We start from the raw sequence: 20,692 nt of genomic DNA on the forward strand, positions 1-20,692 counted from the left end.
ATGGACTTGAGCACATAATCACCTCAGCGCAGTACTGAGTCAACGGCGCACTGGCTCAGGAGGTGCTGTGCTCCGATTGAGACTTTGAGCTGAGGCCTCGTTATGCCAGCTCGGTTGGATGTAAAAGATCCCATGGCACTATTTCAGGAGCAGCGAGTTCTCCTAGTGTCCTGGCTAAGATTCCTTCCTCAACCAACAGAAAATGGAATATCTGATCATTCATCTCATTTTCTATTCGTGGGTCCTTGCTGCGTACAAACCGGCTGCTGTGTTTGCAACAGTGACTGCGCTTCAAAAGCAACCCATTGGTTGTAAAGTGCTTCAAGACGGCCTGAGGATGTGAAAGGTGCCATGTAAATGCAAGTTCTTTCAATGGTTTGTTGTCGATATTGATCTATATACATGTTAATGGTAATTTCCTCAGTCATACTCAATAACAGGCTGGACAGCTTGCTCCAAGCGATGTTAACTTAAAAAGAACAGTATTTCAGGTTGTATCATGCTTAGCAGAAAGAGATGCTTTCCCATGTTCACAAAGGTTATTCTTGACAGTGTCATGCTATAGATGCTAACAGCTTGGAACTCTTGTCATAAGACAGAATATGCTAGAACAGGCCCATGATGTTAAACCCTATTTTTCTTTACAGATGGTGATAGACCTGCTACATTTTCTACATTTTTTTTTCCAGATATCCAACATTTTGCAGTCTTTGTTTTTTTTTTCCCTTTTCATTTCTAAAGTTAACCGGTCTTTGCACATTGACATGTTTTTTTTTCCCGGAGTGGATATTGACTCTCTCGGCCAATGAGTTGGAGGCGGGGAGGGACTTGTGGTTTTAAAAGCAGAGGAGGTAATTTGAAGCCCCAAGAATGGGTGGGTTGGGGGCTGGTGGGCTGTAAAAGTAGTTTGTTTTTAGAGCGGGACTACATCCCGGCTCCAACTTGACCACTTCCGGGTTTATCCCAGATGTGTTTGGATGCATGCGTGCAACAGAAACCCGGAGGTCCTGCCCCCGATTTTTAAAGGGGCAATATACCTCATTGCGATAATTGAGGCACTTAATTTTTTGTGTATTAGAAATGGCAAACGAATTTAACCTCACCTGCTCGGGTTTCCCATCACTTCTGATTCACGTCAGGAGAAAGCTTGCGAGGAGGGCCCGATCCATGAGGCGAGTGCCTTAATTGCACTGCTTGTGGGCCCGGAGGTGCAGGATTGCTTCATCCAGGCCCAACAAGCTCACATGGCACGATCGGACCCCCCTGATCGGCCGATTTTCCCCACCCCCACCCCCCATGGTGGAGGCCCCCTGATTTTCTCCAAGGCTCACCCGATGTTGTCCACGTCATCCCATCCTCCCACCCCCTGATTTCTCTCTCCCTCCCTCCCTTCCTCCGATTCATGGCTCCTTTCCCTTCCGACAGGCAACCAGCCTGTCAGTCTGACTGACTGACGCACGGGAGGCAGAAATACTTACCTTCATTTGAGTTGCGATCGCAGTTTACAACCCACAGGCTTGACTTCCGGGTTCCCCACGCGAATATCTACGCACGCGCTGGGTTCCCGGCTCCGAGCTAAAATCATACCCAGAGTCTCCGAACTCATGACTGAAACTGCAGCAAACAGAGTCTCCCGAGTACAGCAGGATTATTCCTCCAGCAAAATGCAGTGAGTAGAGGATAGTCACATAATACAAATCATGTACCTAAAATCAATCCCAGTTACTTACAGCAGTGCAGTCTCCAGGCTTGATTGATGGGGGAATTACCCAATCATCTCCATTCTGTCCGGGATTTGTGTCACTCTATGGAGCCTTTTTTTTTTCAATGTAATATAAAGTCATCAGGCTACGACGCAAGCTTTGCTCAGATATTTGGCTAACATTTTACTCCTGTTTTCATTGTTTTGTTATTAGCCGGAGACAGTTTGGACCAAAAGACAAAGAAGAGGTAAAAATCATTGAGCACCAGACCCAGTATCTTCGCCTTATGCCACACCTTGCTGCCTCACTCGCTCTGACTTTTACGAGCAGGTAGGAAACTTGTTGCATTTTCCGTCATCCTTGTGCGACTGCAAAGCATAAAAGCAATATGGTCACTGAGCTGCATTAGCTATAAATCAGTGTCTCTCGAGGTCTTCTGTGTCGGGGAAATATTAACGTACTCCTGTGGACCTCTTCGCAGGTGTTAACACCTTCCCAAGCGCCCCCTTGCAAACGTTGACACCGTCCCATGAATTCCTGCAAATGTTGACCACACTCACGGGAACTCCTCACAAATATTGACGCACTCCCTGGGGGCCCCCCCCTGCAAATATTGACGCACTCCCTGGGCCCCCCTGCAAATATTGACGCACTCCCTGGGGCCCCCCCTGCAAATATTGACGCACTCCTTGGGGCCCCCCTGCAAATATTGACGCACTCCCTGGGGGCCCCCCCTGCAAATATTGACGCACTCCCTGGGGCCCCCCCTGCAAATATTGACGCACTCCTTGGGGCCCCCCTGCAAATATTGACGCACTCCCTGGGGCCCCCCCCTGCAAATATTGACGCACTCCCTGGGGGCCCCCCCTGCAAATATTGACGCACTCCCTGGGCCCCCCCCTGCAAATATTGACGCACTCCTTGGGGCCCCCCTGCAAATATTGACGCACTCCCTGGGGCCCCCCCCTGCAAATATTGACGCACTCCCTGGGCCCCCTTGAAAATATTGACGCACTCCCTGGGGCCCCCCCCTGCAAATATTGACGCACTCCCTGGGGCCCCCCCCTGCAAATATTGACGCACTCCCTGGGCCCCCTTGAAAATATTGACGCACTCCCTGGGGCCCCCCCCTGCAAATATTGACGCACTCCCTGGGGCCCCCCCCTGCAAATATTGACGCACTCCCTGGGCCCCCCCCTGCAAATATTGACGCACTCCCTGGGGCCTCCCTGCAAATATTGACGCACTCCCTGGGCCCCCCCCTGCAAATATTGACGCACTCCCTGGGGCCCCCCTGCAAATATTGACGCACTTCCTGGGGCCCCCCTGCAAATATTGACGCACTCCCTGGGGCCCCCCCTGCAAATATTGACGCACTCCCTGGGGCCCCCCCCTGCAAATATTGACGCACTCCCTGGGGCCTCCCTGCAAATATTGACGCACTCCCTGGGGCCCCCCCCTGCAAATATTGACGCACTCCCTGGGGCCTCCCTGCAAATATTGACGCACTCCCTGGGGCCTCCCTGCAAATATTGACGCACTCCCTGGGGCCCCCCTGCAAATATTGACGCACTTCCTGGGGCCCCCCTGCAAATATTGACACACTCCCTGGGGGCCCCCCCTGCAGATATTGATGCACTCCCTGAGCTCCTGAAAAATACTCATGGGGACCCCTTACAAATTTGACACACACTCTGGGCCCTCTGGACTGACACACTTCTGGGGCAACCACTAGCCCAACTGCCGAAAGGCAGTGCCAGTTCCTCAACGGCAAACAGCGATGTCATTGCAGAAAGCGTGTTTTATTCTTACATAGCAACAGAAATGATAGGTCAACAAACACAGAAACCTGATGACAGAAGTCCACTTACTTCTCCTAATGTCCCTGGGACCTCCCCTGGTTTAAAAAAAACCTGCTCTGTAAATCGCTGGTGCCTTTCTATTCCTCGCTTCTTCCTATTCTTGATTTGATCCTTCTCCCTCTCTTCAGTGCTCTCTGGGCCTTGCACCATTCTACACTCATGAGGGTGAGCAGGGTGACTCACCCTTAAGTGTGCTGATGCTGCTGTAGAGTCAGGCACCAGTAGGTGGGTCGGATCAGCCCAGGGTGAGTCGCCTGATCATTTATTCCATTTGCCTCTGGTTTCTGGGTACATCACATCAACTCCTCCGATGACAAGTCACGGATGAACTTCTTGTGGCCGCAAACCAACGTATTGCACTGCTTCCTGTATTTTTAAGTGTAAATGTTCATTATAATTTCATGGTCTTTTTTTCATAGAATCTTACAGCACAGAAGGAGGCCATTCGGCCCCTCGTGCCTGTGCCGGCTCTTTGAAACAGCTGTCCAATTAGCCCCATTCCCCTGCTCTTTCCCCATAGCCTTGCAAATTTTTTCCTCCAAGTATTTATCCAGTTCCCTTTTGAAAGTTGCTATTGAATCTGCTTCCACCACCCTTTCAGGCAGTGCATTCCAGATCACCATAACTTACTGTCTATATAAAAAAAAAACTCCTCATCTCCTCTCTGCAAATTATCTTCAATCTGTGCAGTCTGGTTACCGACCCTCCTGCCACTGGAAACAGTTTGTCCTTATTTACTCCATCAAAACCCTTCATAATTTTGAACACCTCTATTAAATCTCCTCTTAACCCTCTCTGCTGTGAGGAGAACAATCTCAGCTTCTCCAGTCTCTCCACATAACTGAAGTCTCTCATCCCTGGTACCATTCTAGTAAATCTCCTCTACACCCTTTCTCTGTCACAAATGCTGTTACCATAGTAGAACAGTACATTTGTAACCTTTCACCTTGATGAATTGCCGTCGGCTGCTCACGTGCAGTTCTCCCATCAGTGACGGAGCTGTTCAACCGGAATGGTGGGACCCGTGGAGGATCAGGGATCCCGTATTTTCATGGGTCTCACGATCTGCCATTAGTTTAGCCGGCCCCCTGTGCTGTCTGTCCCCTTAAATGCGCTGTGCTGGTTCTGCATTTCTGGAATAAACATCACTCTCGGGAAATGGAATAAGACTCTTTCTTTCATCTCACCCAGCCCTTTGTTCATTGAATTAATCTCACGATCGCCCACAGATCTTGCAATTTGTGTGCTCGTCAGCATTTTTAAAGTGTGGTTCTGACTGCATTGTCTGGACACGCGTAGGTTTTACATGTTTGCAGATAAAGTGAAGTTTTTGAAGGCCTATCCCTCTTGCCTTCATGTGTCACCTGCTTCAAGGCACCTGCCCAGGCTGCGTCTTGAGCTGGCTGCAAGGAAGATGCGAAATAACAGTCCACAGACAATTTCCCCTGCCGTCCCCTAGACTCCATCTTGTGCCTCATTGCAGCAACACAACAGAAATCTAAAACTCAGTCAAAGGTGGGGGGGGGGGGGGAGGATAAAATCCATGTATCCACCTCCTCCTCCACCCCCCCACACCCCTTCCCCGCTATTGTGGTGCTCTGGATTCACGCTCCAACATGTTGTACCATCACCCCATGGGTTGCAGCTTTCTGGAGTTATAAACTTGTCCCATGATTCTCCTATCCAGTTTTGGCAGAAATTCCCTCTCTGAATCCACCTAATTTATTCCCCTTCATTATTCAAAAAATTGGATCACGTTTGCTGGCATCTCCATTTTTCCAGTGCAACTAGAGTTGGGTTCTGTTGAGTTTTTCATAGTCTCGTAATCTAAAACCTGGAATCATCACTGCTTTCAAACTTTTTGGCCCAGTTTGAAACTGGTACACTTGTCCGTGCACCTTAGTACTATGCAGTGTACTTACCCACTGAGCTGTGTGGACGGCTCAAATTTTCTGACATCACCGATACTTTCCTCCATGAATCCGATACATTCACAACTAGAAAAGATATGCTGCTATAATAAGAAAACCCTCCATATTGTGTTACTCTCCCTAACTATCTCACCTTTCTTAATATTAAAGGACTTCATTCATTCTTCCAGGTACTCCTCTGGCTGTAGTTAGTCTCCAAGAGTTTACTCGTTAACAGGGTCTCTTTCTGTTTTGAAGCATAAAAGTGTACCAGGGATTGACCATTATAAATCTTTCAAGTCCAGACTTTTGATGGCTTTTTTTTGTCCAATGTTTTTCAAAATGAATTGTAGGGCCGAATTTGCAGTCTTCTGCCACACCCCTGAAGGAGTTATGGTGCGAGTGTGCCAGAAGGGCCATGGATTTTCGGCCTCATGCTTTGTATTTATTTTCTGCTTCTGCTATTATACCCTTAAAAGCATTCCATTTTTGGTGAGGTGCTTTTCTCCTATAATATTTTTTTCTTATTGCCAATTCAAACCGCATGGTTTTAGTACCAGGTTTCCTGAAATCAGGTTAATTGATTTTATGCGGCTTATTTTTATCCCTTTATCTCCTTTTCCTTCAACTGCCTGTCTGTCCTATTTTCTTAAACGTTAACATGGTCTCTGCTTCAATCAGTAACACCAACATCTTCCTTTGTGTCAGATGTGACTCCAGCAACACAGGGGTTTTCCCTTTGGCCTCCCATTGACCCTAGTTTTGCTAGGATTCCTTTGGTACCATACTTGGTTGAATATTGCCTTGACATTAAGGGCAGCTACTCTTGCCTCTCCTCTGGCATTCAGCTTTTGCAACCCTGTCTAGATCAAGGGTATAATGAGGTCTGGAGCAAAGTAGTTCTGGCAGAACCCAAACTGAGCATCGGTGAGCAGGTTATTGGTAAGTAGGTGTTGCTTGATGGCACTGTTGATGACTCCTTCCATTGCTCAATTGATGATTGGGAGGAGGCTGATAGGGCAGTAATTGGCCTGATTAGATTTTATCCTGTTCTTTGTGGGTCAAATATATCTGGGCAGTTCTCCACATTGTTGGGTAGATGGCAGTGTCATAACATGTGAACTAGAACAGCTTGGCTAGGGCAGCGGCTAGCTCTGATGCACAGCTCTTCACTACAGCTGGGACTATATTAGTGTAAAAACACTTCAAATTGTGAATACTGTCCCAAGGAAGTATCTGTTTAATCATCTTCTGAATCTTCTTTTCCTAATATACAAAATTGATAGACAGGAAAAGACCAGCTGGTCAATTGAACCTGTCCCATACCATGTTGTAACTAAGCATCATGACCACACCCCCGCCTCCCCTCAATACTCCCCATCTACCAACAGCCGTGTAATCTCCCGGGAGAGGCACAAAAAACAGATTTTTAAAAAACCTAGGCCAATGCATGGGAAAATGAATTCTGCAAAGTTCCTCTCAGACCCCCAAATGTGAGTTGCTCTGTTGTATCCGCTTTTCCTCATTCTCCATATTCCTCTAAAAATTTGCATGCTTAACTGCGTAAATGGAAAGGTTATATGTAAACAGACTTAATAACTGTGTGTGTGCTTTTGTGTGTTATCGCGCACGTTATTTAAATCTATATTTAAGGGTTATGTGATAGCAATGTAATTTATTCAAAATTTCTGGAATTCAAAATTTTGAAACCACGGTGTATCACAGGAGATTTTTTTTTAACCGTAAGCTCCACGTGCAGTTAGGGTTGTCGAGTCTCCAGGAATTGAAGTTTCATCTCCAGGACACTTCTGCAAGCAAACCAGGAGAAAAATCATAGAGGCGTTAAACAAAAGTTGTGGTTTTTTTTGCATTTTCCTAGAACACTTTGATTTATTAGGTATAAAAATATTGGCGAAAGCGGAAAAAAGGCTGTTTCACAAATGGTCATGATTAATCCAATTGGGTAACAAAGAGTCTGTTCCCTTTCCAATTGGCATGGGAAAGCAGTGCGGCTGAGGGATGGACCAGCGGCAGAAGTGTGGGCGGGGCGGGGTGGTTGGAGGCAGGAGGTCATGTGATGAAGCCTCCAGGAATACACTCACCTAGAGTTGGCAACTCTACCTGCAATGTTGTGATGTATTGTACCATAAGGGCGCAAAGGGCATTCCTGTAGTTGTAAAATAGTTTGAACTCTTCAGGTTGGGGCATCAAGATTCAGTCAAGACATCTTACACCACATGAGTGACGTAGCTACGAGAAGCTGATCCTCGTGTGAGGGGATCGAGGTGTCAGCAATGACTGGAGAAAACCTGGGCTTTTCTGCCTTGAAAGAAAGTAACCGAGAGGGGACTTGGCAGAGATATATCAGATATCAAGTGGTACAGAAAAGGTAAACCCTGAGCCCGACTTCAGTGTAGACCTCGATGTAGAACAAGGGGGCACGGGTTAAATCTGATGGAAGGCAAATTAAGGATTGATGTCAGGAAGTTCTTCGAAAAACAGAGATCAACATTTGGAATAGACTTCTGGGTAGGATAGTGGGGAGGCAGAAAACCTGGAGCCGCTTAAGAGGCTGTACGAGGAGATTTGGAATATTCAATTATGTCAGTATTTTTGTGTATTATCTGAGGGAATGTTATTTAAGTGATTCAAAATGTGCTTAATAAATATTAATAAACACATAGGGGGTGATTAAAACAAAAAAAAATTCCCGATGCTGAAAATTTGTAAATGTGACAAAAAAATGCTGGAAGCACTCAGCAGGCCAGTCAGCATCAGTGGAGAGAGGACAGACAAGTTAATGTTTCAGGTACAGGACAGGAGAATATTACAGATGAACAGCATTTAAAGAGGAACAGAAGGAAGGGAAAGCAAAAAAAAAACGCACACACACACACACACAGAGCTCATACCGGGGGGGGAGCTGGTAGAGAGATTTACTCACTCCAGGGGGAGCTGGTACAGTGAGTGACTCACTCCGAGGGGCACAGGTACAGTGAGTGACCCACTCCGGGGGGAGCTGGTAGGGAGAGTGACCAAGCTCATTTCCCCCAACTTCATTGCACACAGGGAAAATGTTATTTACCCAGTGGTATGGAACCTCGCTAGATGGCAGTGTGAGTTGGAGATGGAGCTATAACACTATTAGACTGATTTTGCCAATGTGTTACTGTTTTGTAACAGGACTGGAGCCAATTCAAATTACCCCCGGATAGCTGAGCCTAATTCACAGTTCATTGCACCTAAACATGTAAAGAATTTTTTTTTAAGAACGGTATTGAGTGTGTGTGTATGTGACTTGTTGAAGATGTGAGTATATTTGAGAACAATTGATGGAATTATGTGTCAGATTTGGGATGGGATGTGACATATTTGTAGATCAGCATTATTAGTCAAACTTCAATGCCGTGCAGAGGCTGTGTTGCGTTTCGAATATCTATCTGTCTATATGCTTTGCTTTTGTTCGGCTCACGTAGTACTGGAGTTTTTCCCCAAGGTTGGATAAATCGAGGCTGAATTGGTCGGAGCCTTTATCGTAAACAGTGGGAAATTTATTTCTTGAAATAGTCCGATAGGTGAGCGCAGTGTAAAAGGAGGGTCCGAGAGGTGAGCGCAGTGTAAAAGGAGGGTCCGAGAGGTGAGCGCAGTGTAAAAGGAGAGTCCGAGAGGTGAGCGCAGTGTAAAAGGAGAGTCCGAGAGGTGAGCGCAGTGTAAAAGGAGGGTCCGAGAGGTGAGCGCAGTGTAAAAGGAGGGTCCGATAGGTGAGCGCAGTGTAAAAGGAGGGTCCGAGAGGTGAGCGCAGTGTAAAAGGAGGGTCCGAGAGGTGAGCGCAGTGTAAAAGGAGGGTCCGAGAGGTGAGCGCAGTGTAAAAGGAGAGTCCGAGAGGTGAGCGCAGTGTAAAAGGAGGGTCCGAGAGGTGAGCGCAGTGTAAAAGGAGGGTCCGAGAGGTGAGCGCGGTGTAAAAGGAGAGTCCGAGAGGTGAGCGCGGTGTAAAAGGAGGGTCCGAGAGGTGAGCGGTGTAAAAGGAGGGTCCGAGAGGTGAGCGCAGTGTAAAAGGAGGGTCCGATAGGTGAGCGCAGTGTAAAAGGAGGGTCCGAGAGGTGAGCGCAGTGTAAAAGGAGGGTCCGAGAGGTGAGCGCAGTGTAAAAGGAGGGTCCGAGAGGTGAGCGCGGTGTAAAAGGAGAGTCCGAGAGGTGAGCGCGGTGTAAAAGGAGGGTCCGAGAGGTGAGCGGTGTAAAAGGAGGGTCCGAGAGGTGAGCGCAGTGTAAAAGGAGGGTCCGAGAGGTGAGCGCAGTGTAAAAGGAGAGTCCGAGAGGTGAGCGCAGTGTAAAAGGAGGGTCCGAGAGGTGAGCGCAGTGTGAAAGGAGGGTCCGAGAGATGAGCGCAGTGTAAAAGGAGAGTCCGAGAGGTGAGTGCGGTGTAAAAGGAGGGTCCGAGAGGTGAGCGCAGTGTAAAAGGAGGGTCCGAGAGGTGAGCGCAGTGTAAAAGGAGGGTCCGAGAGGTGAGCGCAGTGTAAAAGGAGGGTCCGAGAGGTGAGCGCGGTGTAAAAGGAGAGTCCGAGAGGTGAGCGCGGTGTAAAAGGAGGGTCCGAGAGGTGAGCGGTGTAAAAGGAGGGTCCGAGAGGTGAGCGCAGTGTAAAAGGAGGGTCCGAGAGGTGAGCGCAGTGTAAAAGGAGAGTCCGAGAGGTGAGCGCAGTGTAAAAGGAGGGTCCGAGAGGTGAGCGCAGTGTGAAAGGAGGGTCCGAGAGATGAGCGCAGTGTAAAAGGAGAGTCCGAGAGGTGAGTGCGGTGTAAAAGGAGGGTCCGAGAGGTGAGCGCAGTGTAAAAGGAGGGTCCGAGAGGTGAGCGCAGTGTAAAAGGAGGGTCCGAGAGGTGAGCGCAGTGTAAAAGGAGAGTCCGAGAGGTGAGCGCAGTGTAAAAGGAGAGTCCGAGAGATGAGCGCAGTGTAAAAGGAGGGTCCGAGAGGTGAGCGCGGTGTAAAAGGAGAGTCCGAGAGGTGAGCGCGGTGTAAAAGGAGGGTCCGAGAGGTGAGCGCAGTGTAAAAGGAGGGTCCGAGAGGTGAGCGCAGTGTAAAAGGAGGGTCCGAGAGGTGAGCGCAGTGTAAAAGGAGAGTCCGAGAGGTGAGCGCAGTGTAAAAGGAGAGTCCGAGAGATGAGCGCAGTGTAAAAGGAGGGTCCGAGAGGTGAGCGCAGTGTAAAAGGAGGGTCCGAGAGGTGAGCGCAGTGTAAAAGGAGGGTCCGAGAGGTGAGCGCAGTGTAAAAGGAGAGTCCGAGAGATGAGCGCAGTGTAAAAGGAGGGTCCGAGAGATGAGCGCAGTGTAAAAGGAGAGTCCGAGAGATGAGCGCAGTGTAAAAGGAGAGTCCGAGAGGTGAGCGCAGTGTAAAAGGAGGGTCCGATAGGTAAGCGCAGTGTAAAAGGAGGGTCCGAGAGGTGAGCGCAGTGTAAAAGGAGGGTCCGAGAGATGAGCGCAGTGTAAAAGGAGGGTCCGAGAGATGAGCGCAGTGTAAAAGGAGGGTCCGAGAGGTGAGCGCAGTGTAAAAGGAGAGTCCGAGAGGTGAGCGCAGTGTAAAAGGAGAGTCCGAGAGGTGAGCGCGGTGTAAAAGGAGAGTCCGAGAGGTGAGCGCAGTGTAAAAGGAGAGTCCGAGACGTGAGCGCGGTGTAAAAGGAGGGTCCGAGAGGTGAGCGCAGTGTAAAAGGAGAGTCCGAGAGGTGAGCGCGGTGTAAAAGGAGGGTCCGAGAGGTGAGCGCAGTGTAAAAGGAGGGTCCGAGAGGTGAGCGCGGTGTAAAAGGAGAGTCCGAGAGGTGAGCGCAGTGTAAAAGGAGGGTCCGAGAGGTGAGCGCGGTGTAAAAGGAGGGTCCGAGAGGTGAGCGCAGTGTAAAAGGAGGGTCCGAGAGGTGAGCGCGGTGTAAAAGGAGAGTCCGAGAGGTGAGCGCAGTGTAAAAGGAGGGTCCGAGAGGTGAGCGCAGTGTAAAAGGAGGGTCCGAGAGGTGAGCGCGGTGTAAAAGGAGAGTCCGAGAGGTGAGCGCAGTGTAAAAGGAGGGTCCGAGAGGTGAGCGCGGTGTAAAAGGAGGGTCCGAGAGGTGAGCGCAGTGTAAAAGGAGGGTCCGAGAGGTGAGCGCGGTGTAAAAGGAGAGTCCGAGAGGTGAGCGCAGTGTAAAAGGAGGGTCCGAGAGGTGAGCGCGGTGTAAAAGGAGGGTCCGAGAGGTGAGCGCAGTGTAAAAGGAGGGTCCGAGAGGTGAGCGCAGTGTAAAAGGAGAGTCCGAGAGGTGAGCGCGGTGTAAAAGGAGAGTCCGAGAGGTGAGCGCAGTGTAAAAGGAGAGTCCGAGAGGTGAGCGCGGTGTAAAAGGAGAGTCCGAGAGGTGAGCGCGGTGTAAAAGGAGAGTCCGAGAGGTGAGCGCGGTGTAAAAGGAGAGTCCGAGAGGTGAGCGCGGTGTAAAAGGAGAGTCCGAGAGGTGAGCGCAGTGTAAAAGGAGGGTCCGAGAGGTGAGCGCAGTGTAAAAGGAGGGTCCGAGAGGTGAGCGCAGTGTAAAAGGAGAGTCCGAGAGGTGAGCGCGGTGTAAAAGGAGAGTCCGAGAGGTGAGCGCAGTGTAAAAGGAGAGTCCGAGAGGTGAGCGCAGTGTAAAAGGAGGGTCCGAGAGGTGAGCGCAGTGTAAAAGGAGAGTCCGAGAGGTGAGCGCAGTGTAAAAGGAGGGTCCGAGAGGTGAGCGCAGTGTAAAAGGAGGGTCCGAGAGGTGAGCGCAGTGTAAAAGGAGAGTCCGAGAGGTGAGCGCAGTGTGAAAGGAGAGTCCGAGAGGTGAGCGCAGTGTAAAAGGAGAGTCCGAGAGGTGAGCGCAGTGTAAAAGGAGAGTCCGAGAGGTGAGCGCAGTGTAAAAGGAGAGTCCGAGAGGTGAGCGCAGTGTAAAAGGAGGGTCCGAGAGGTGAGCGCAGTGTAAAAGGAGAGTCCGAGAGGTGAGCGCAGTGTAAAAGGAGGGTCCGAGAGGTGAGCGCAGTGTAAAAGGAGAGTCCGATAGGTGAGCGCAGTGTAAAAGGAGAGTCCGAGAGATGAGCGCAGTGTAAAAGGAGAGTCCGAGAGGTGAGACCAGTGTAAAAGGAGGGTCCGAGAGGTGAGCGCAGTGTAAAAGGAGAGTCCGAGAGGTGAGCGCAGTGTAAAAGGAGGGTCCGAGAGGTGAGCGCAGTGTAAAAGGAGGGTCCGAGAGGTGAGCGCAGTGTAAAAGGAGGGTCCGAGAGGTGAGCGCAGTGTAAAAGGAGAGTCCGAGAGGTGAGCGCAGTGTGAAAGGAGAGTCCGAGAGGTGAGCGCAGTGTAAAAGGAGAGTCCGAGAGGTGAGCGCAGTGTAAAAGGAGAGTCCGAGAGGTGAGCGCAGTGTAAAAGGAGAGTCCGAGAGGTGAGCGCAGTGTAAAAGGAGGGTCCGAGAGGTGAGCGCAGTGTAAAAGGAGAGTCCGAGAGGTGAGCGCAGTGTAAAAGGAGGGTCCGAGAGGTGAGCGCAGTGTAAAAGGAGAGTCCGATAGGTGAGCGCAGTGTAAAAGGAGAGTCCGAGAGATGAGCGCAGTGTAAAAGGAGAGTCCGAGAGGTGAGCGCAGTGTAAAAGGAGGGTCCGAGAGGTGAGCGCAGTGTAAAAGGAGAGTCCGAGAGGTGAGCGCAGTGTAAAAGGAGGGTCCGAGAGGTGAGCGCAGTGTAAAAGGAGAGTCCGAGAGGTGAGCGCAGTGTAAAAGGAGGGTCCGAGAGGTGAGCGCAGTGTAAAAGGAGGGTCCGAGAGGTGAGCGCAGTGTAAAAGGAGAGTCCGAGAGGTGAGCGCAGTGTGAAAGGAGAGTCCGAGAGGTGAGCGCAGTGTAAAAGGAGAGTCCGAGAGGTGAGCGCAGTGTAAAAGGAGAGTCCGAGAGGTGAGCGCAGTGTAAAAGGAGAGTCCGAGAGGTGAGCGCGGTGTAAAAGGAGAGTCCGAGAGGTGAGCGCGGTGTAAAAGGAGAGTCCGAGAGGTGAGCGCGGTGTAAAAGGAGAGTCCGAGAGGTGAGCGCGGTGTAAAAGGAGAGTCCGAGAGGTGAGCGCAGTGTAAAAGGAGAGTCCGAGAGGTGAGCGCGGTGTAAAAGGAGAGTCCGAGAGGTGAGCGCAGTGTAAAAGGAGGGTCCGAGAGGTGAGCGCAGTGTAAAAGGAGGGTCCGAGAGGTGAGCGCAGTGTAAAAGGAGAGTCCGAGAGGTGAGCGCGGTGTAAAAGGAGAGTCCGAGAGGTGAGCGCAGTGTAAAAGGAGAGTCCGAGAGGTGAGCGCAGTGTAAAAGGAGGGTCCGAGAGGTGAGCGCAGTGTAAAAGGAGAGTCCGAGAGGTGAGCGCAGTGTGAAAGGAGGGTCCGAGAGGTGAGCGCAGTGTAAAAGGAGGGTCCGAGAGGTGAGCGCAGTGTAAAAGGAGAGTCCGAGAGGTGAGCGCAGTGTGAAAGGAGAGTCCGAGAGGTGAGCGCAGTGTAAAAGGAGAGTCCGAGAGGTGAGCGCAGTGTAAAAGGAGAGTCCGAGAGGTGAGCGCAGTGTAAAAGGAGAGTCCGAGAGGTGAGCGCAGTGTAAAAGGAGGGTCCGAGAGGTGAGCGCAGTGTAAAAGGAGAGTCCGAGAGGTGAGCGCAGTGTAAAAGGAGGGTCCGAGAGGTGAGCGCAGTGTAAAAGGAGAGTCCGATAGGTGAGCGCAGTGTAAAAGGAGAGTCCGAGAGATGAGCGCAGTGTAAAAGGAGAGTCCGAGAGGTGAGACCAGTGTAAAAGGAGGGTCCGAGAGGTGAGCGCAGTGTAAAAGGAGAGTCCGAGAGGTGAGCGCAGTGTAAAAGGAGGGTCCGAGAGGTGAGCGCAGTGTAAAAGGAGAGTCCGAGAGGTGAGCGCAGTGTAAAAGGAGGGTCCGAGAGGTGAGCGCAGTGTAAAAGGAGGGTCCGAGAGGTGAGCGCAGTGTAAAAGGAGAGTCCGAGAGGTGAGCGCAGTGTGAAAGGAGAGTCCGAGAGGTGAGCGCAGTGTAAAAGGAGAGTCCGAGAGGTGAGCGCAGTGTAAAAGGAGAGTCCGAGAGATGAGCGCAGTGTAAAAGGAGAGTCCGAGAGGTGAGACCAGTGTAAAAGGAGGGTCCGAGAGGTGAGCGCAGTGTAAAAGGAGAGTCCGAGAGGTGAGCGCAGTGTAAAAGGAGGGTCCGAGAGGTGAGCGCAGTGTAAAAGGAGAGTCCGAGAGGTGAGCGCAGTGTAAAAGGAGGGTCCGAGAGGTGAGCGCAGTGTAAAAGGAGGGTCCGAGAGGTGAGCGCAGTGTAAAAGGAGAGTCCGAGAGGTGAGCGCAGTGTGAAAGGAGAGTCCGAGAGGTGAGCGCAGTGTAAAAGGAGAGTCCGAGAGGTGAGCGCAGTGTAAAAGGAGAGTCCGAGAGGTGAGCGCAGTGTAAAAGGAGAGTCCGAGAGGTGAGCGCAGTGTAAAAGGAGGGTCCGAGAGGTGAGCGCAGTGTAAAAGGAGAGTCCGAGAGGTGAGCGCAGTGTAAAAGGAGGGTCCGAGAGGTGAGCGCAGTGTAAAAGGAGAGTCCGATAGGTGAGCGCAGTGTAAAAGGAGAGTCCGAGAGATGAGCGCAGTGTAAAAGGAGAGTCCGAGAGGTGAATGCAGTGTAAAAGGAGGGTCCGAGAGATGAGCGCAGTGTAAAAGGAGAGTCCGAGAGATGAGCGCAGTGTAAAAGGAGGGTCCGAGAGATGAGCGCAGTGTAAAAGGAGGGTCCGAGAGGTGAGCGCAGTGTAAAAGGAGAGTCCGAGAGGTGAGCGCAGTGTAAAAGGAGAGTCCGAGAGGTGAGCGCAGTGTAAAAGGAGGGTCCGAGAGGTGAGCGCAGTGTAAAAGGAGGGACCGAGAGGTGAGCGCAGTGTAAAAGGAGGGTCCGAGAGATGAGCGCAGTGTAAAAGGAGGGTCCGAGAGATGAGCGCGGTGTAAAAGGAGAGTCCGAGAGGTGAGCGCGGTGTAAAAGGAGAGTCCGAGAGGTGAGACCAGTGTAAAAGGAGGGTCCGAGAGGTGAGCGCAGTGTAAAAGGAGAGTCCGAGAGGTGAGCGCAGTGTAAAAGGAGAGTCCGAGAGGTGAGCGCAGTGTAAAAGGAGGGTCCGAGAGGTGAGCGCAGTGTAAAAGGAGAGTCCGAGAGGTGAGCGCAGTGTAAAAGGAGAGTCCGAGAGGTGAGCGCAGTGTAAAAGGAGAGTCCGAGAGGTGAGCGCAGTGTAAAAGGAGAGTCCGAGAGGTGAGCGCAGTGTAAAAGGAGGGTCCGAGAGGTGAGCGCAGTGTAAAAGGAGAGTCCGAGAGGTGAATGCAGTGTAAAAGGAGAGTCCGAGAGGTGAGCGCAGTGTAAAAGGAGGGTCCGAGAGGTGAATGCAGTGTAAAAGGAGAGTCCGAGAGGTGAGCGCAGTGTAAAAGGAGGGTCCGAGAGATGAGCGCAGTGTAAAAGGAGGGTCCGAGAGATGAGCGCAGTGTAAAAGGAGAGTCCGAGAGGTGAGCGCAGTGTAAAAGGAGAGTCCGAGAGGTGAGCGCAGTGTAAAAGGAGGGTCCGAGAGGTGAGCGCAGTGTAAAAGGAGGGTCCGAGAGGTGAGCGCAGTGTAAAAGGAGGGTCCGAGAGGTGAGCTGAGTGTAAACGGAACGTCCGAGAGGTGAGCGCAGTGTAAAAGGAGGGTCCGAGAGATGAGCGCAGTGTAAAAGGAGGGTCCGAGAGGTGAGCGTGGTGTAAAAGGAGGGTCCGAGAGGTGAGCGAGGTGTAAAAGGAGGGTCCGAGAGGTGAGCGCAGTGTAAAAGGAGGGTCCGAGAGGTGAGCGCAGTGTAAAAGGAGGGTCCGAGAGCGGGAGGAGAGTCCGAGAGGTGAGCGCAGTGTAAAAGGAGGGTCCGAGAGGTGAATGCAGTGTAAAAGGAGAGTCCGAGAGCGGGAGGAGAGTCCGAGAGCGGGAGGAGAGTCCGAGAGCGGGAGGAGAGTCCGAGAGCGGGAGGAGAGTCCGAGAGCGGGAGGAGAGTCCGAGAGCGGGAGGAGAGTCCGAGAGCGGGAGGAGAGTCCGAGAGCGGGAGGAGAGTCCGAGAGCGGGAGGAGAGTCCGAGAGCGGGAGGAGAGTCCGAGAGCGGGAGGAGAGTCCGAGAGCGGGAGGAGAGTCCGAGAGCGGGAGGAGAGTCCGAGAGCGGGAGGAGAGTCCGAGAGCGGGAGGAGAGTCCGAGAGCGGGAGGAGAGTCCGAGAGCGGGAGGAGAGTCCGAGAGCGGGAGGAGAGTCCGAGAGCGGGAGGAGAGTCCGAGAGCGGGAGGAGAGTCCGAGAGCGGGAGGAGAGTCCGAGAGCGGGAGGAGAGTCCGAGAGCGGGAGGAGAGTCCGAGAGCGGGAGGAGAGTCCGAGAGCGGGAGGAGAGTCCGAGAGCGGGAGGAGAGTCCGAGAGCGGGAGGAGAGTCCGAGAGCGGGAGGAGAGTCCGAGAGCGGGAGGAGAGTCCGAGAGCGGGAGGAGAGTCCGAGAGCGGGAGGAGAGTCCGAGAGCGGGAGGAGAGTCCGAGAGCGGGAGGAGAGTCCGAGAGCGGGAGGAGAGTCCGAGAGCGGGAGGAGAGTCCGAGAGCGGGAGGAGAGTCCGAGAGCGGGAGGAGAGTCCGAGAGCGGGAGGAGAGTCCGAGAGCGGGAGGAGAGTCCGAGAGCGGGAGGAGAGTCCGAGAGCGGGAGGAGAGTCCGAGAGCGGGAGGAGAGTCCGAGAGCGGGAGGAGAGTCCGAGAGCGGGAGGAGAGTCCGAGAGGTGAGCGCGGTGTAAAAGGAGGGTCCGAGAGGTGAGCGCGGTGTAAAAGGAGGGTCCGAGAGGTGAGCGCGGTGTAAAAGGAGGGTCCGAGAGGTGAGCGCGGTGTAAAAGGAGGGTCCGAGAGGTGAGCGCAATGTAAAAGGAGGGTCCGAGAGGTGAGCGCAGTGTAAAAGGAGGGTCCGAGAGGTGAACGCAGTGTGAAAGGAGTGTCCGAGAGCGGGAGGAGAGTCCGAGAGGTGAGCGCAGTGTAAAAGGAGAGTCCGAGAGCGGGAGGAGAGTCCGAGAGGTGAGCGCAGTGTAAAAGGAGAGTCCGAGAGGTGAGCGCAGTGTAAAAGGAGGGTCCGAGAGCGGGAGGAGAGTCCGAGAGGTGAGCGCAGTGTAAAAGGAGAGTCCGAGAGGTGAGCGCAGTGTAAAAGGAGGGTCCGAGAGCGGGAGGAGAGTCCGAGAGGTGAGCGCAGTGTAAAAGGAGGGTCCGAGAGGTGAATGCAGTGTAAAAGGAGGGTCCGAGAGGTGAGCGCAGTGTAAAAGGAGGGTCCGAGAGGTGAGCGCAGTGTAAAAGGAGGGTCCGAGAGGTGAGCGCAGTGTAAAAGGAGGGTCCGAGAGGTGAGCGCAGTGTAAAAGGAGGGTCCGAGAGGTGAGCGCAGTGTAAAAGGAGGGTCCGAGAGGTGAATGCAGTGTAAAAGGAGAGTCCGAGAGCGGGAGGAGGGTCCGAGAGCGGGAGGAGGGTCCGAGAGCGGGAGGAGGGTCCGAGAGCGGGAGGAGGGTCCGAGAGCGGGAGGAGGGTCCGAGAGCGGGAGGAGGGTCCGAGAGCGGGAGGAGGGTCCGAGAGCGGGAGGAGGGTCCGAGAGCGGGAGGAGGGTCCGAGAGCGGGAGGAGGGTCCGAGAGCGGGAGGAGGGTCCGAGAGCGGGAGGAGGGTCCGAGAGCGGGAGGAGGGTCCGAGAGCGGGAGGAACGCGAGCGTCAGGGCGAGCAGTGAATAAAAACACCTAAAGTGATGTCAGCACGAGGGAAGGAGTTGATTGGTGAGTAGCTCATGAGTGTTCTTTTTCTGGTGAGTGTTTTTTTTAAAGTCTTTAAGTTTATTTTTGTTAAGTTTAGTTAATAATATAATAAATCAAGGCATGGCAGGGCACCTCAGTCCCATCGAATGCACATCCTGTGCAATGTGGGAACTCCAGGATGCTTCCCGTGTCCTGGACAACCACAGGTGCAGGAAGTGTCATCAGCTGGAGGAGCTTGAGCTCCCGGTTTCGGAGCTTGAACAACAGCTGGCGTCACTGCAGTGTATCCACGTGGCTGAGAGCTATGTGGATAGCACGTTTCTGGAGGTGGTCACCCCGCAGCTATAGAGAGTGCAGGTAGAGAGGGACTGGGTGACCGCCAGACAGACAAGGAGAACCAGGCAGGTAGTGCAGGAGTCCCCTGGGGGCATCTCACTCAGTTCTGAATACTGGTGAGGGAGAGGGTTTCTCTGCGGAGTGCAGCCAGAGCCAAGACCACTGGACCATGGGTGGCTCAGCTGTACTGGGGGGGGAGGAGAAACGGAAGGAGAGCAATAGTGATAGGGGATTCTATAGTTAGCAGAGCAGACAGGCGTTTCTGCGGCCGCAGATGTGATTCCAGGATGGTATGTTGCCTCCCTGATGCCAAGGTCAAGGATGTCACTGAGTGGCTGCAGAACATTCTGGAGGGGGGGTGCAGTGAACAGCCAGAGGTCGTGGTCCACATCGGTACCAACGACATAGGTAGAAAGAGGAATGAGGCCCTGTAGGCAGATTTTAAGGAGTTTGGAAAGAGGTTAAGAAGCAGGACCTCAAAGGGAGTAATCTCCGGATTACTCCTGGTGCCACGCGCTAGTGAGTATAGAAATAGGAGGATAGAGCAGATGAATGTGTGGCTGGAGAGATGGTGCAGGAGGGAGGGCTTTAGATTCCTGAGGCATTGGGACCAGTTCTGGGGAAGGTGGGACCTGTACAAGCCGGATGGGTTACACCTCAATGGAGCTGGGACCAATGTCCTCGCAGGGAGGTTCGCTAGTGCTGTTGGGGAGGGTTAAACTAATTTTGCAGGGGGATGGGCACCAGGATGTTACATTGGAAAGGAGAAACAAGGGGCACAAAGGATTGGGAGAGAAAGATAGGACTAAAGCAAGTAATAGTACAGTATTAGGTGGGATCAGACTAAGAGAGAGTACAAGAAAGTCTAAGACTGGTTTGCAGTGCACGTGTGAAAACGCGCGAACTGTGGTAAACATGGTTGGTGAGCTGCAGGCGCAATTAGCCACATGGGAATATGATGTTGTGGTGATAACGGAGACCTGGCTCGAAAAAGAGCAGGATTGGGTACTAAATATCCCTGGATACAAGGTGTTCAGGAAAGATAGGGAAGGAAAGAAAGGCGGGGGGTGGCAGTATTGATTAAGGAGAATATTGTAGTGCTGGAGAAAGAGGACGTCCTGGAGGGGTCAAGGACAGAATCTATTTGGTCAGAGTTAAGAAATAAAAGAGGTGCCAATAAAAGAGGTGTTCTATAGGCCACCAATTAGTGGGAAAGATATAGAGGAGCAAATGTGCAGGGAAATTAGAGAGGTGCAAAAGCTATAGCGTAGTGATGACGGGGGACTTCAACTATCCTAATATAAGGAATCTTACAATACCAGGTTATAGTCCAACAGTTTTATTTGAAAATCACAAGCTTTCAGAGTTTACCTCCTTCGTCAGGTGAGTGAGTGAAGCATAGCACATCATGTATCCTAATATAGACTGAGATAGTAATAACATAAGGGGCAAAGAGGGGAAGGAATTTTTGAAGTATGTTCAAACTTTCTTGGAGCACTTTCTTGACCAGTACATTTTGGCCCAACGTGGAAGGAGGCCTTGCTGGACTTAGTTCTGGGGAATGAGGCGGGCCAAGTGGATCAAGAGTCAGTGGGGGAACATTGATCGCTGTTCCCTAATTGTATCATAAGATTTAGAATAGCTATGGAAAAGGACATGGACCACTCTAAAGTAAAAATACTCAATTGGAGGAGGGCCAATTTTAATGGGATGAGAACAGATCTGGCCCAGGTAAATTGGAATCAAAGATTGGCAGGTAAAACTATAATTGAACAATGGGCGTCCTTTAAGGTGGAGGTGGTTCCGGTACAGTCTAGGCACATCCCCATGCGGGAGAAAGGCAGGACAACTAAAGCCAGAGCTCCCTGAATGACAAAAGAGACAGTGAGTAAGATCAAGCAGAAAAAAAGGATGTATGACAGATGTCAGGTTGATAACACAAGTGAGAATCAGGCTGCATATAGAAAGTTGAGAGGGGAAGTGAAAAAGGAAATAAGAGGGGCAAAGAGAGAGTATGAGAATAGATTGGCAGCAAACTTAAAAGGGAATCCAAAAGTCTTCTACAGGCATGTAAACAGGTAGTAAGAGGAGGGTTGAAGCCGATTAGGGACCATAAAGGAGATCTACTCATGGAGGCAGAGGGTGTGGCCGAGATACTAAATGAGTACTTT

General features: G+C 51.8%; 1 protein-coding gene across 3 annotated transcripts in view; it reads left to right on the plus strand.

Moving 5' to 3' along the window:
* acoxl (acyl-CoA oxidase-like) overlaps positions 1 to 20,692 on the plus strand; it is a 294,551-nt gene that overhangs the window by 107,470 nt on the left and 166,389 nt on the right. For all 3 annotated transcript variants that reach the window (XM_067985091.1, XM_067985090.1, XM_067985089.1), the window contains exon 11: positions 1,917 to 2,033. In XM_067985091.1, coding sequence (XP_067841192.1) covers positions 1,917 to 2,033 — 117 coding nt within the window. The remainder of the gene's footprint in view (positions 1 to 1,916; positions 2,034 to 20,692) is intronic.

Source organism: Heptranchias perlo, chromosome 5, assembly GCF_035084215.1.
Source record: "Heptranchias perlo isolate sHepPer1 chromosome 5, sHepPer1.hap1, whole genome shotgun sequence".
In the NCBI taxonomy this organism is placed as follows: Eukaryota; Metazoa; Chordata; class Chondrichthyes; order Hexanchiformes; family Hexanchidae; genus Heptranchias; species Heptranchias perlo.